The sequence below is a fragment of the Desmodus rotundus genome, chromosome 3 (assembly GCF_022682495.2).
Source record: "Desmodus rotundus isolate HL8 chromosome 3, HLdesRot8A.1, whole genome shotgun sequence".
Lineage (NCBI taxonomy): Eukaryota > Metazoa > Chordata > Mammalia > Chiroptera > Phyllostomidae > Desmodus > Desmodus rotundus.
Genome location: NC_071389.1, coordinates 150,338,549 through 150,351,714, shown reverse-complemented (window position 1 = coordinate 150,351,714; position 13,166 = coordinate 150,338,549). Strand labels below are relative to the sequence as shown.

The window sequence follows — 13,166 nt, the reverse complement described above, 5'->3', positions numbered from 1 at the left end:
AGTACCACCCAATCTCCTCCGCAAGTGACACCCTCAATGGGTGGACTCAGTGGGTACTAGAGCCCCACTGAAGTGAGTCTTGCTTTGTGGGTAGGTCCCTGTACAGGTGATCCTCCATGGTGGTTGCCAATCCTTGCAGCCACTCAACCTGTGGGTATATCCCTTCCATTGATGTACCAACAGTAATCAAGGCTCAATTACAATAGGAGGGTGTACATAGCCCACATGGAGGGTGGCACACCTGGAGTGCCCAGCCTGGGTGATTGGAGTGGCTGTACTATTGGACCCTACAGAGTACCTACTTCATAAGTCCACTCTATCAAGCCTGGGAGATGTAGAAGCTCTATGTAATACATTGAAACAAACACAGGAAGGCTGCCAAAATGAGGAAGCAAAGAAACATGTCCCAAAGGAAATAACAGAACAAAACTCCAGAAAGAGTTAAACAAAATGGAGACAAGCAATGTACTAGATGCAGAGTTCAAAACTCTGGTTATAAAAGGATGCTCAATGAACTTAGGGGAAGAGTAGATGAACTTAATAAGACTGTCAATGAAAATATAGGAAAAATAAACACAGAATTAGAGAAGATAAAAAAGAACCAGTCAGAAATGAAAAATACATTAACTGAAATGAAGACTACATTACAGGAATCAAAAGTTGGAGTAAATGAAGCAGAGGGTCAAGCCAGAGATTTGGAAGATAAGGAATCAGAAAACAATCAGAACAGCAAAAAGAAAGAAGAATTTTAAAAAATGAGGATAGTATAAGGAGTCACTGGGACAACTTTAAGCATACCAACATTTGCATCATGGGGGTGCCAGAAAGAAAAGAGAGAGAGGAAGGAATTGAAAACCTATCTGAAAAATAATGATGAGAAACTTCCCTAACCTGGTGAAGGAAATAGACATACAAGTCTAGGAAGTACAGAGAATCCCAAACAAGATGAACCCCAAAAGGCCCACACCAATAAACGTAATTAAAATGTCAAAGGTTAAAGACAAGTGAGAATCTTAAAAGTAGCAAGAGAAAAACAGTTAGTTATCTACAATGGGGCTCCCATAAGACTGTCAGATGATTTCTCCAAAGAAACTTTTCAGGCCAGAAGAGATTGGCAAGAAATATTCAAAGTGATGAAAAACAAGGACCTACAACCCTAAAGTAATTGCCAGGATTACTTTACTCAGCAAAGCTATCATATAGAATTGAGAACAGATAAAGAGCTTCCCAGACAAGAAAAAGCTAAAGGAGTTCACCATCACCCAACTAGTATTACAAAAAATGTTAAATAGAGGGTCATCTTTAAAAAGAAGGAAAAAATAAAAAATATGAATAGTAAAATGACAATAAATACATATCTATTAACAATTGAATTTGAAAAACAAAATAAATGAACAGGCAGAACAGAAACAGACTCGTAGATACAAAGAACATTTTGACAGTTGCCAGATAGAAGGGGAGTTAGAAGATGGATGAAAAAGTGAAGGGGACAAGAAGTACACATTGGTAGTTACAGAATATTCACAGAGATGTAAAGTACAGCATAGGGAATATAGTCAATAATACTACAACAACTATGCATGGTGTCAGGTGGGTACTAGATTTATTGGGATGATCACATAATAAGTTAGATAATATTTAATCACTGGGTTGTATACCTGAAACTAATATAATATTGTATGCCAACTGAAATTAAAAAATAAAAAAAAATCAGAAAAAATAAATATACAGTATAATTCAGTATTGTATATAGGTATCTTTAGATTCTTAATGATAATAGGAAAAGACCTTCAATACCTAAATGTTGTCCTCAGGTAACACCAAAACCTTATTTTAGCATCCTAGAAAAGTGAGAAATTTGGTAAGGCTGGTCTCAGTATTAAGAATAGGCAGTGAGATCTGGCAACTTTGAATCATTCATCTAATTATTAATAGTTGAATATTGAAGTAGGGAGACCAAGATTATAACAGAGGCCATTTTGTTTAATACTTTGTAGCCTTAGCAAGATCTTGATGTACCTTAACACTAAAGGAATTCTTGAAGCATTTTTCTCAAGAGTCCAAAGGGAAGTTTCATTTCAAAAGGATAACAATTGTCTGTAAGGCAAAACAAGGCAAATAGTTGAAGTTTGAGGCAAGGGAAAGCACAGTACCTTTCCGTCAAGTGATATGAGTCAACTTCCTCTTCAGTCTATTTAATTCCTGTTCTCCCACTGTATGTTCTTAGAGGTTTGCAAGTTTTTGAAATTAAGTCCTGGAGAAGTGGTTCTCAATCTTAGTTGTGTATGAGAAACACTGAGTAGTTTCAAAGCGACAGATCCTTTGGCCCCATTCCAGAACTCTTGGGTTAGAATCTTCACAAATGGGGTCTGGCTAACTGTGGCTTTAAAAGAGTTCCACAAGAGATTCTGATTTGTAGCTAGAGTTACTAGGCCCTTCTCTAGGGTAATTATGCTACACTTAGATGGGCTCCTTTCATTTCTAGGAGGAACTACCACATGATCTCTCCAATGAAGTTTCCCTAAAGACTACCAGTTGGCATGATTAATCCCATTTTTAAACCTGGCCTTTAAAAAATTATTTTTATTTATTATATTGATTTGAGAGGGAGAGGGAAAGAGGGAGAGACGTCAATTTGTTTTTCCCACTTATTTATGCACTCATTGGTTGATTCTTGTGTGTGCCCTGACTGGAGGTCAGACCCATGACCTTGGCATATTGGGACAATGCTCTAACCAATTGAGCTACCTGGCCAGGGCCTAAACCTGGCCTTTTTCTTTATGGGGTGCCAAATAGAATTCCATAGAAAGTGACAAGCTTAGCATACTCAGAAATCAAAATTTTACTTTATTGTTGACATTCCTAATTCAATGTACAGGTCTTGAGCCACATGTTTTTATATACCATATCATTTAATCACTTCCACAGTTGTATGAGGGATGATCACCATGTTACAGGCTAGGAAACTGACTCACTGCTGATAGATAGCCTAGAGTTACAAGGCTAGTATTAGTTTGAGTATTATATTATTATTTGAGATAATACATGTGAAGCATCTAAAATTCCTGGTTCATAGTAAATAGCTAAATTATTACTTTACATGTAGTAACTTATTTAATACCTACAATAACCCCTCAAAGTAGGAAATATTAGCAATATCATCTCCATTTTACAGAGAGGGAAACTGGTTTGTAAAACTGAGCTGGTAGGTGATAGAGCTGAGATGTGAATTCAAGCTTTCTGGCTCCAGAACCTGGGCTCTTAGCTTCTAATCATAAGGCTTAGCTCACTGTATTTAACTACATCTGAACCCAAAATTCTGTCTGATGCCAAAATGTAGGCTTTTCTCATATACCAAGCACAGCCAAATAAGTCACTGTAGAAATCTTACAGTTTAGCTGGGGTGGCAGTATAATACAAAATGGACAATTACAGGTGGACTTGAATTTAGATGTAAAGTATGTACTTTACACCAAATGTACTTTATAACAAATGTGTAGGAGTTCAGCAAGGGCTGGACTTGGGTCTATCTGAGCTACATCTAGAAGATTGACTAAGGTTTGGGTCAGCGAGAGGGAAAGCATACATACGTGAGAAAGGCAGAAATGAACATAGCATATTCACAGTACACTGAGAACATGGTTCCCACTATGTTGGGAAGCACATACTGGGAGACAGCAGAAAATAAGATTATTTTGGTATGGAAAGTCTTTAACACAAGTTTCAGGATGAGGATAAATGCAAGTGAGAAAGGTCCAATAGAACTACCCTAATTCGTAAGAAGGCTACTGTTACACTGTTGCTCAGCTTTCTAGATGCTGGAGTCTTACTGCCTGCTCTTTATTCTATCCTATCAAGATGAAAGTCCAATAGAAATCCTATAAATCTCTGTAGTAGAACCTGGGTTGGAGTTCTTTGATAACAACAGGTGATTCAAATCTTCAGGGCAAATATTCCTAATGCCATGACCACAGGTTTCCAGGGACACACCCAGGAAATAAAATGGAAGGCAAACTCTATTTTCCAAAAATGAAAAGTTTCTCTTGGAGATTGAAATTTCATGTGTTAAGCATTGCCATCATCTTGTTTCTTTATTTTTTAATTAAAAACATTTAAATATGTATATATATTTATTTTTTATTTTTTACTATATTTTATTGATTATGCTATTACAGTTGTTCCATTTTCCCCCCTTCACTCCCCTCTGCCCTGCACACCCCCTTCCACCCACATTTCTCCCCTTAGTTCATGTCCATGGGTCATACATATAAGTTCTTTGGCTTCTACATTTCCTGTAGTATTCTTACCCTCCCCCTGTCTATTTTCTACCTACCATTTGTGCTACTTATTCTCTGAACCTTTTCCCCCTCTCTCCCCCTCCCACTCTCCTGTTGATAACCCTCCATGTGATCTTCATTTCTTTGGTTCTGTTCCTGTTCTAGTTGTTTGCTTTGGTTTTTGTTTTAGGTGTGGTTGTTAATAACTGAGTTTGCTGTCATTTTACTGTTCATGTTTTTTTTTTTAAATCTTTTTCTTAGATAAATCCCTTTAACATTTCATATAATAAGGGCTTGGTGATGATGAACTCCTTTAACTTGACCTTATCTGAGAAGCACTTTATCTTCCCTTCCATTCTAAATGAAAGCTTTGCTGGAGAGAGTAATCTTGGATGTAGGTCCTTGCCTTTCATGACTTGGAATACTTCTTTCCAGTCCCTTTTGCCTGTAAGTTCACTTTTGAAATCAGCTGACAGTCTTATGGGAACTCCTTTGTAGGTAACTGTGTCCTTTTCTCTTGCTGCTTCTAAGATTCTCTCCTTATCTTTAATAATCTTGGGTAATGTAACTATGATGTGCCTTGGAGTGTTCCTCCTTGGGTCCAACTTCTTTGGGACTTTCTGAGCTTCCTGGACTTCCTGGAAGTCTATTTCCTTTGCCAGATTGTGGAAGTTCTCCTTCTTTATTTGTTCAAATAAGTTTTCAATTTCTTGCTCTTCCTCTTCTCCTTCTGGTACCCCTATAATTCGGATGTTGGAACATTTAAGTATGTCCTGGAGGTCCCTAAGCCTCTCCTCATTTTTTTGAATTCTTGTTTCTTCATTCTTTTCTGGTTGGATGTTTCTTTCTTCCTTCTGGTCCACACCATTGATCTGAGTTCCAGTTTCCTTCCCATCACTATTGGTTCCCTGTACATTTTCCTTTATTTCATTTAGCATAGTTTTCATTTTTTCATCTAATTTGTGACCAAATTGAACCAATTCTGTGAGCTTTCTGATTATCAGTGTTTTGAACTGTGCATCTGATAGGTTGGCTATCTCTTTGTTGCTTAGTTGTATTTTCCCTGGAGCTTTGATCTGTTCTTTCATTTGGGCCTTTTTTTTTTTTTTTTTTGGTCTTGGTGCGCCTGTTATGTAAAGGGTTGGAGACTTAGGTGTTCACCAGGGCAGGGCAACCCACGTAGCTCCATTGTGATGCTGTATGTGGGGAAGGGGTGTAAGAGGGAACAATGGCACTTGCTCCACTCTCTGCCAGATTTCAGTCACTTCCCCCGCTACCCACTATCAAATTGGGCCCTTCTGATGCTGCTTTCCAGTGTGTGGGTTTGTGCACAATCTAGGACCCTGTAGGTCTCTCCAGTGAACTCCCCCATGAGACTGAGTGTTTCTCTCGCTGCCACTACCTCCACAGGTGTTTTCAGTCAGTGGTTTGAGGCTTTATTTCCCCACGCTGGAGCCCTGGGTTTCGCAGTCTGTCTTGCTCCCCCGCCCTTCCTCCTGGTTTATCTGTGCTTGAATGTAGGACCACCGGCTCCATCAGCGGCTGCCTCCTCCGGTCTGCCAGCTGCTGCCTTGCCCGCCAGCTGCAGCCTTGCCCACTCCGGTCCTCTAGCCACCACCTTGCTGTGAGTTGTCTCTGCCTGGCTGCCTGTCTCCGCCCCTCCTACCGGTTTGGATGAATGTGTCTTCTTTAATTCCTTGGTTGTTGGACTTCATAGAGTTTGATTTTCTGTCAGTTCTGGTTGTTTTTTGTTTTTAAATTGTTGTTGTCCTTCTTTTGGTTGTTTGAGGAGGCACAATGTGTCTACCTATGCCTCCATCTTGGCCAGGAGTCTGTATATATGTGTATTGATTCCAGAAAGTGAGAAGAAGGGAAGGGAGGGAGAGAGAGAGAGACAGACAGACAGACATAGAATATGAGAGAAACATTGGTTGGTTGCCTCCCACACGCGCCCCAACAGGGACCAAACTCATAACCTATGCCAAATATTGAACCTGCAACTTTTTGGTGCATGGGACAATGCTCCAATCAACTGAGTCATACCAGCCTGGCTTCTTGTTTCTTTAAAAAATACATTCTCTTGGGAGCAAATATTTTAAGTTCCTTAAATAATAATGTAATCAGCTCCCCTCTCCCTCAGTCCCAGGATATATTGGGATAATGTGAGAGACCTGGGTATGGAAAGTGGCAATGGCTGAAAAGGGGGAAAAAGGTATTAGAAAGGAGGTAAATATGAAGACAATTCTGTTTGATTTAGAATTTTCCCAAGGACCTTCTGCCTTGAAACACACTTGAAAGTGAAAGTGAGTTGGTTTTCTTGAATTAGAGAGTTATAGCTTGGTTGGAATGGCAAGAATATTTTATTTTATTCATTTTTTATGTTTTTAAAAGATTTTATTCATTCATTTCTAGACAGAGGAAGAGAGGAAGAGAGGGAGAGAAGAAACATCAATGTGTGGTTGCCTCCTGTGCACCCCCACCTGGGGACTCGGCCCGCAACCCAGACATGTGCTCTGACCAGGAACCGAAGTGGTGAAGCCCTGGTTCCCAGACTGGAGCTCAATCCACTGAGCCACACCACACACCAGCCAGGTGTAATGGCAAGAATATTTTAGTGCTAAAATTCACCCAGTCTTCTAAAATTTAAAGTCTATTATTAATTTCTCCTTGTTAATCTCAGTTAATTTGGTTCTTCTTCATGGGGCCTATTTTCCATTTTAGTCTTAATAATTCGACAAATAAATCAGCTTATTTATTGAGTGGCTACTGTGTCCAGGAGGTGGTATCAGCATTTCTCAGTATGTGTCTGATGGAACATTTGCACCAAAACCTCCTATGGTTTTTATAAATGCTGGCTTCTCGGGCCACTGCAGACCTACCAATTCTGAATCTCTGGAGATAGGTATTGAACCCCATTTTATAAGTACCTGTAGGAACCATTGTATTAGAGCAGTGTTTCTCAAACTCGAGTGCATTGGAATCACGTGGAGGGCTTTTTAAACCACAGTGCTGAACCCTACCCCAGAATTTCGGATTTAGTAGGTCTGGGTGGGGCCTCAGAATTTCTAAGTCTAGTAAGTTTCCAGGTGATGTTATGTAACCACATTTTGAGAATCACTGTACTAGAGCATTGGAGGGGTATAAAGAAGTATTAGAAACAATTCTTATCATTAAGTTTATGATGTAGTTGGGGGAGATAATACATACAGTTAAAAATATAACAAGAAATACAATGTTATATATATAGTATGCATAATATTTGACAGTAGATGGAATAAATAAGAGGATTTGGGACTTAATTTAGGCCCTAAAAAATGGATGGGCCTAGGGCTCAGGAGAGAGTAACATGGGTATTCTTGATGAGGGTATAAAAGTAGAAAAGTATAGGGTCTGGCACAAATAATGCCCCTTTTTATTACAGAATCATAAGCATGTGATTCTGTAACATAACAATACCACACTCAAGCACAGCATATGACAGTGTAGGTGAAATGTTCAAACTGCTGTCTGTCTTGTGCGAGACATTCCCGTGCCCCACCAACCACACTCACGCAAGTGTTACTTCTGCCGGACCCTGTATAAAGGTGCAAGGGAGTGGAGTGGTCAATATTTGTTTGTTTGGTATAGAGCTTTATATAGGACACTACTGGAGGGGTAAGACCAAAAGGTTGATGCCAACTATAAAGAGCTTTCACAAGCTGGTGCTTAATCCACTGAGCCACCCCAGCCAGGCTATAAAGAGCTTTCAAAGCCTATCTCTTTCTCCTGCCTTCACCCATTTCACAGTCTTAGCTGCATGGCTAGAAAGAGGAAGTCTCCCCTGCTGAATGTGCAAGAGGAAGCACAGGAGGATTCTGAGGGCCTGTGAGCTGTACTGGCTGCTTTTACCCATGAGCCAATTGTGGAGGTTACAGGAAGACCAGCGCACCAATCAGGCTGGGTCCTTCCGCCCAGAGGGTGTCACTACCCAAGCTGAAAGTGTTGGGGAGATCAGGCGTTGCTGTCTGGATGTTTCGCTCCCTTGGTGGCCATCATGTCTTTGACCTCTGCCTATCAGCATAAATTAGCAGAAAAGCTCACCATCCTGAATGACAGAGGTCAGGGGGTTCTCATTCGTATGTATAACATCAAGAAGGTAAGCTGGGCACCTGGATTAGTACTAGTTATTCTAACAGTAGTAGGGCAGGGAACCCTGAGGCCAGCAGGTCCAGCAGATTGGATTTTCTCCCCTTTCCTGCTGGCTTAACTGTCCTTCAGTCACTTGGATTATATAGGTGAAGCAGGAAGGGAGGCTTTTTGTCAGAGCTTTCCCTTTCTGGGTATGATTCTCACCCCAATGAGAGTGTCTGCTTTCTTCTGGGTATCCCGTAGGGGTGGGGTGGTAAATAATAGTGTTCTGAGTCACTTGGATAACAGTCTGGGGTCTAGAATTCTGGGTCATATTGATTATTGCTTATCCCCCACACTCTGAAAATATCCAAAGTTGGGTTTGAGCAAAAACATCCATGAACGTATGTCTCAAACAGGAAAAAAATAATAGGTGTGATATTTACATAAAACAAAAAGTGTAGGTGCTTTCTGAGATACTTAGAGTCTGAGGTATTTCATGCTGTGGTGGTTGTGTGTTTAGAATAGGAACTGTGGAATTGAGAGAGGCTGTTAGCAAGGGAAGCAAAAGATAAAGACAGGGTGGGAATAGGGAGCTTCTGGAAGAGAAAATAATGGGTCTGGGGAGGGAAATTTTGAGCACTAAAAAAAAATAAAACAAATCACCAGGAATATGGTCTCTCTGTCCCTATGTTTCCTTTAATAGCGCTTTGGGATGGTTTACTTATGTAATGGATGTAATTGTGACACTGAGTCTCCTACAGCGTCTAACTCCTGAGCAGCTGCTTTTTTCACTCCTTCCGGCTTCAGCTGAAGGGTGGGGAGAGCTTCCTCTTTGTGCTGGGGCCAAGCAGACAGTAAACTTTACATGGCAACACAAGGTGCCCAGATTACTTAGCTCTTCTGATAATTGGCTTGATGTCCTTGAACTTGTTCCTGACCTACTCTTGCGCTTTTATAATGAATTCCCAGATTCCCTTTCCCTAAGAGACATTTTGTGAGAATGAATGATGCAGGAAGAGGTATGTTTATGAGGGGCAGGAGAAAGTGTTGAAATATAGTGTGGTTTTTTTTGTGCAGACATGTTCAGACCCCAAATCCAAGCCACCTTTCTTACTGGAAAAGTCCATGGAATCATCTCTTAAGTACATCAACAAGAAATTTCCCAACATTGATGTCCGAAACAGCACGGTGAGAATGCAATCTCTCTTCTCCCCTTTCTCTGACATAACTCTATGCTTGGATGGCAGGAGATGGTGTAGCCTTCTTTTTGTTTTCCTAGGTTCAATCACAGGGCTTCAGGTTGTTATAGGCTTGAGAATTCTGAGAAAGATGGAATTTTCCCAGTATAAGCTGGAGCAAAGAATTGCCCCTTTCTCCATTGCAAAATTCATGAGGACACTTTTTTTTTTTTTTGGTAGAGGAAGACAGCTCTATCAACCCAGCAGGTGCATATATTTTATTGCTGTTCCTGTTTCCCATTCAGTATTTCCTTGCTAGTTGTCTTAGAATTATGTATCTGGTGGGATATCCCTTACTTCTCCCTTATGGAATGTTAGCACCAGATTTCTTACCATCTCACCTGTAGCATCTTCTCATTCTGCTTCTTTCAACTTTGATGAATATCTAGGGACCTTGAAATTTCCCCTCATTTAGCATTCTATATCTAGTCAGAATCACATACAAACATCCTACCTCTCAGACAGAGAATATCCTCTGTTTAAAGACCCTCAGAGCATTGGACACTTCCCGACTTCTCTGTCAGTGTATTTCAACTGCCTTCAAGAATGTTTTAGGTGTAACTTTTATTCTTCTTGGGTTACTTTGATCACTTGCCTTTTTATTTTTTATTTCAAATTTTGTTTTGTGTTTATTTCAGCAACATTTAGGACCAGTACATCGGGAAAAAGCTGAGATTATTAGATTCCTTACCAACTACTATCAGTCGTTTGTGGATGTCATGGAATTTCGGGTGAGCTCTCTCTAGGTCAGGTCCAAGTGTGGGCATCATCCTTCTGGGGCATTTATTTATTTATTCATGAGGGGAGTGGGTCACTTGGTGGTGGTGCTAGGGATGGCTTATCTTTGGGTAGTAAAGAGGATTGAGAGAAAGTCAGGGGAGTGCATCTAAGTCTGAGTGAAAAGAGGCACCTCTGGCCTGGATCCTTCTCACTTATCCAGCCTTGGGAGTTATTGGGGGAGGTGGCAGAGGCAGCTGGCAGCTGGAGCTTGAGTAGAAAATAGGAAGATGGAAGGTTGCTGCTGCCTTTGGGAAGGGAATGGGACATTTAGGCTATTCCTCCTTTAATAAATACTCATTTGTGTTGCTTAATACTGTATTTATTTATTACATATATAATCTTCATTATATTTTTTCCATTACCATTTAGTGCTCTTATGCCTCCCTCACCAGCTTTTTTTTTTTAAAAAATAAGATGTACCGATATTGAAAGGTATCTAAGTTGTATTGTTCAATGAAAGCAAGTTGCAGAATACTATATGATACAATTATATTTTTATTTCAAAAGATACCTAAGCTTATAAACTATACATAGTGTTAGTATATACATAGAAAAGTTTTGGAATATTATAAATTAAAATAAAAAATAATAATTTATTAAGTTATATATTTTTGTATTATTTAAGTTAAAAACTTTAAAGTACTATTCCCCAATATGCTATTACAAACATACCAAAAAATTCCAAGAGTAGTACAATGAATGTTGTTCTACTTTTCTCCTGGATTTTTTAATTGTTAGTATTTTGCCATGTTTACTTATCTTCAATTTTTTCTGAACCATTTGAGTTAGTTGCAGACATCATGACATTTCCCTCCCTAAATTCTTTAGCATACAGATGCTAAGAATAAGAATATATATATTTTTTACATAACCCCAGTACAATTGTCATACTCAGGAACTGTAAAATTTCTACAATATTATTAGTTAATATATGGCCCATATTCACATTTCTCTAGCTTGTTTCAAGGATCATACATTGAATTTATTTGTGCTGTCTCTTTAGTCTTTAATCTAGAACAGTTCCCAGCCTTTTTTTTTTTTTTGGTCTTTCATGACACTGACATTTTTGAAGAGTCCAGACTTGTTATTTTTGAGACTATCCCTTCATTTGGATTTGTCTGATTGTTAACAGTGTTTGGTAGGAGTACTACTTGAATAATATTTTATTTGAACTTTAAACAATGAGAATATATTATTTTTGTAAATGTAAAAAAACTAAAAATTATTTAGTATAATATTTTTGAAAGGCAAATTGATAATGTGTTTCAAAAGTCTTAACATACATGCTTTTATAATGTAGTAGTTCTACTTCTAAAATTTGTCTTAATAGAAGCACAAATATATACGTACAAGAATGTACCCTGCTGCAGTAGTTCTGATGTGACAACTTGAGAATTGAGTATATCTAATAAATAGAAGTTGGGTTAAAAGTTCTGAGTATATGTCTATCAATGAATGTTGTGAAGCTGTTAAAGAAAATACATATTTATATTAATCGGCATGGCAAAATGTTCTTTACATGTTCTTTGGTGTAAAAGCAAATTGTAGTACAGCTTAAGATATAAGATGTTCCTAAAATAGGTATTCACATAGATAAACAGGCATATACTGAAGATTAGAACTTCTGATTGTTGAGATTGTGAGTGGTTTCGAAAAGAAATTAAAATTATGCTTGTCTATATTTTCTGCAATGAACATGTATTTTTATTGCATTCAAGAAATAACACAAATTTTAGCCATTTGAGCAATCGAAGTTTGCTGTGGTATTATAGTATTTCTTCAGAAAATACCACAGAATGGGACCCTGCCTTGGGTGCCCTGCATCTACCCCAGGGAGCTAGTTCAGGCCATTGATCCGATTATACAATAAAGAGAGAAGTGGGGACACGGAAACCTGTAAGGTCTGAAGGAGGGTCAGGTCAGAGGTTATTAATCTTGGAACTGAGAGTAGTGATTAGGAAGAAGGTAGACAGTGGAGGAGGTAGTGGAGCTAATGCTGGGAGCATATAAGAAAAAGTCTCCTACTAGGAAAGTTGGAATGCAAAGGAGATTTTAGGACACTTTCTGGTTGCTGCACAAAGCGTCCTAAACCTGACATATCTCCTGTACCTTTGTTTTCCCAGTCAATCCCTACCTCCCCACCCCAACTCCTGGCCCCAGGCAGCTACTGATCTACTTTCCAGATTAGATATTTGTTTTCTAGGGGTTCATATAATTAGAATCTACACAGCATGTACCCTTTTTAAAAAAAATCCTTACCTGAGATATGTTTATCGATTTTTTTTTTTTTTTTTTGAGATAGAGGTAGGGTTGGCAATGGGCAGTGGGGGGTGGGGAGAAAGAGAGAGAGAAAAAGAGAGTGAGAGAGAGTGAGAGAGAGTGAGAGAGAGAGAGAGAGAGAGAGAGAGGAAGAGAAAGAGAGAGAAAGAGAGAGAAAGTTGCATGTATTCTTTTGTGTCTGGCTTCTTTCACTCAGTATAACATTTTTGAGATTTATCTATGTTGTTTCATGTATTTGCAACTCATTTCCTATTTTTGATGAGAACTGTTCCATTGTGTGGATGCAATTTGTTTATTTATTTATTTGCTGATGGATATTTGAATTGTATCCTTTTTTGGCCATTATGTGCAAGTGACTATAAAATTTGAGTACAAATTGTTGTGGAGAAACAACATAGTTTCATTACTCTTTTCTTTAAAGATTTTATTTATTTTATCTTAGACAGAGGGGAAGGGAAGGATAAAGTGAGGGAGAGAAACA

General features: G+C 38.9%; 1 protein-coding gene across 1 annotated transcript in view; it reads left to right on the top strand.

The window, feature by feature from the left end:
• Nucleotides 1-8,264: 8,264 nt before the first annotated feature.
• NCKAP1L (NCK associated protein 1 like) overlaps nt 8,265-13,166 on the top strand; it is a 41,096-nt gene continuing 36,194 nt past the window's right edge. The window contains exons 1-3 of the mRNA XM_024575578.4: nt 8,265-8,412; nt 9,465-9,575; nt 10,264-10,356. Coding sequence (XP_024431346.2) covers nt 8,311-8,412; nt 9,465-9,575; nt 10,264-10,356 — 306 coding nt within the window. The 5' untranslated portion in view covers nt 8,265-8,310. The remainder of the gene's footprint in view (nt 8,413-9,464; nt 9,576-10,263; nt 10,357-13,166) is intronic.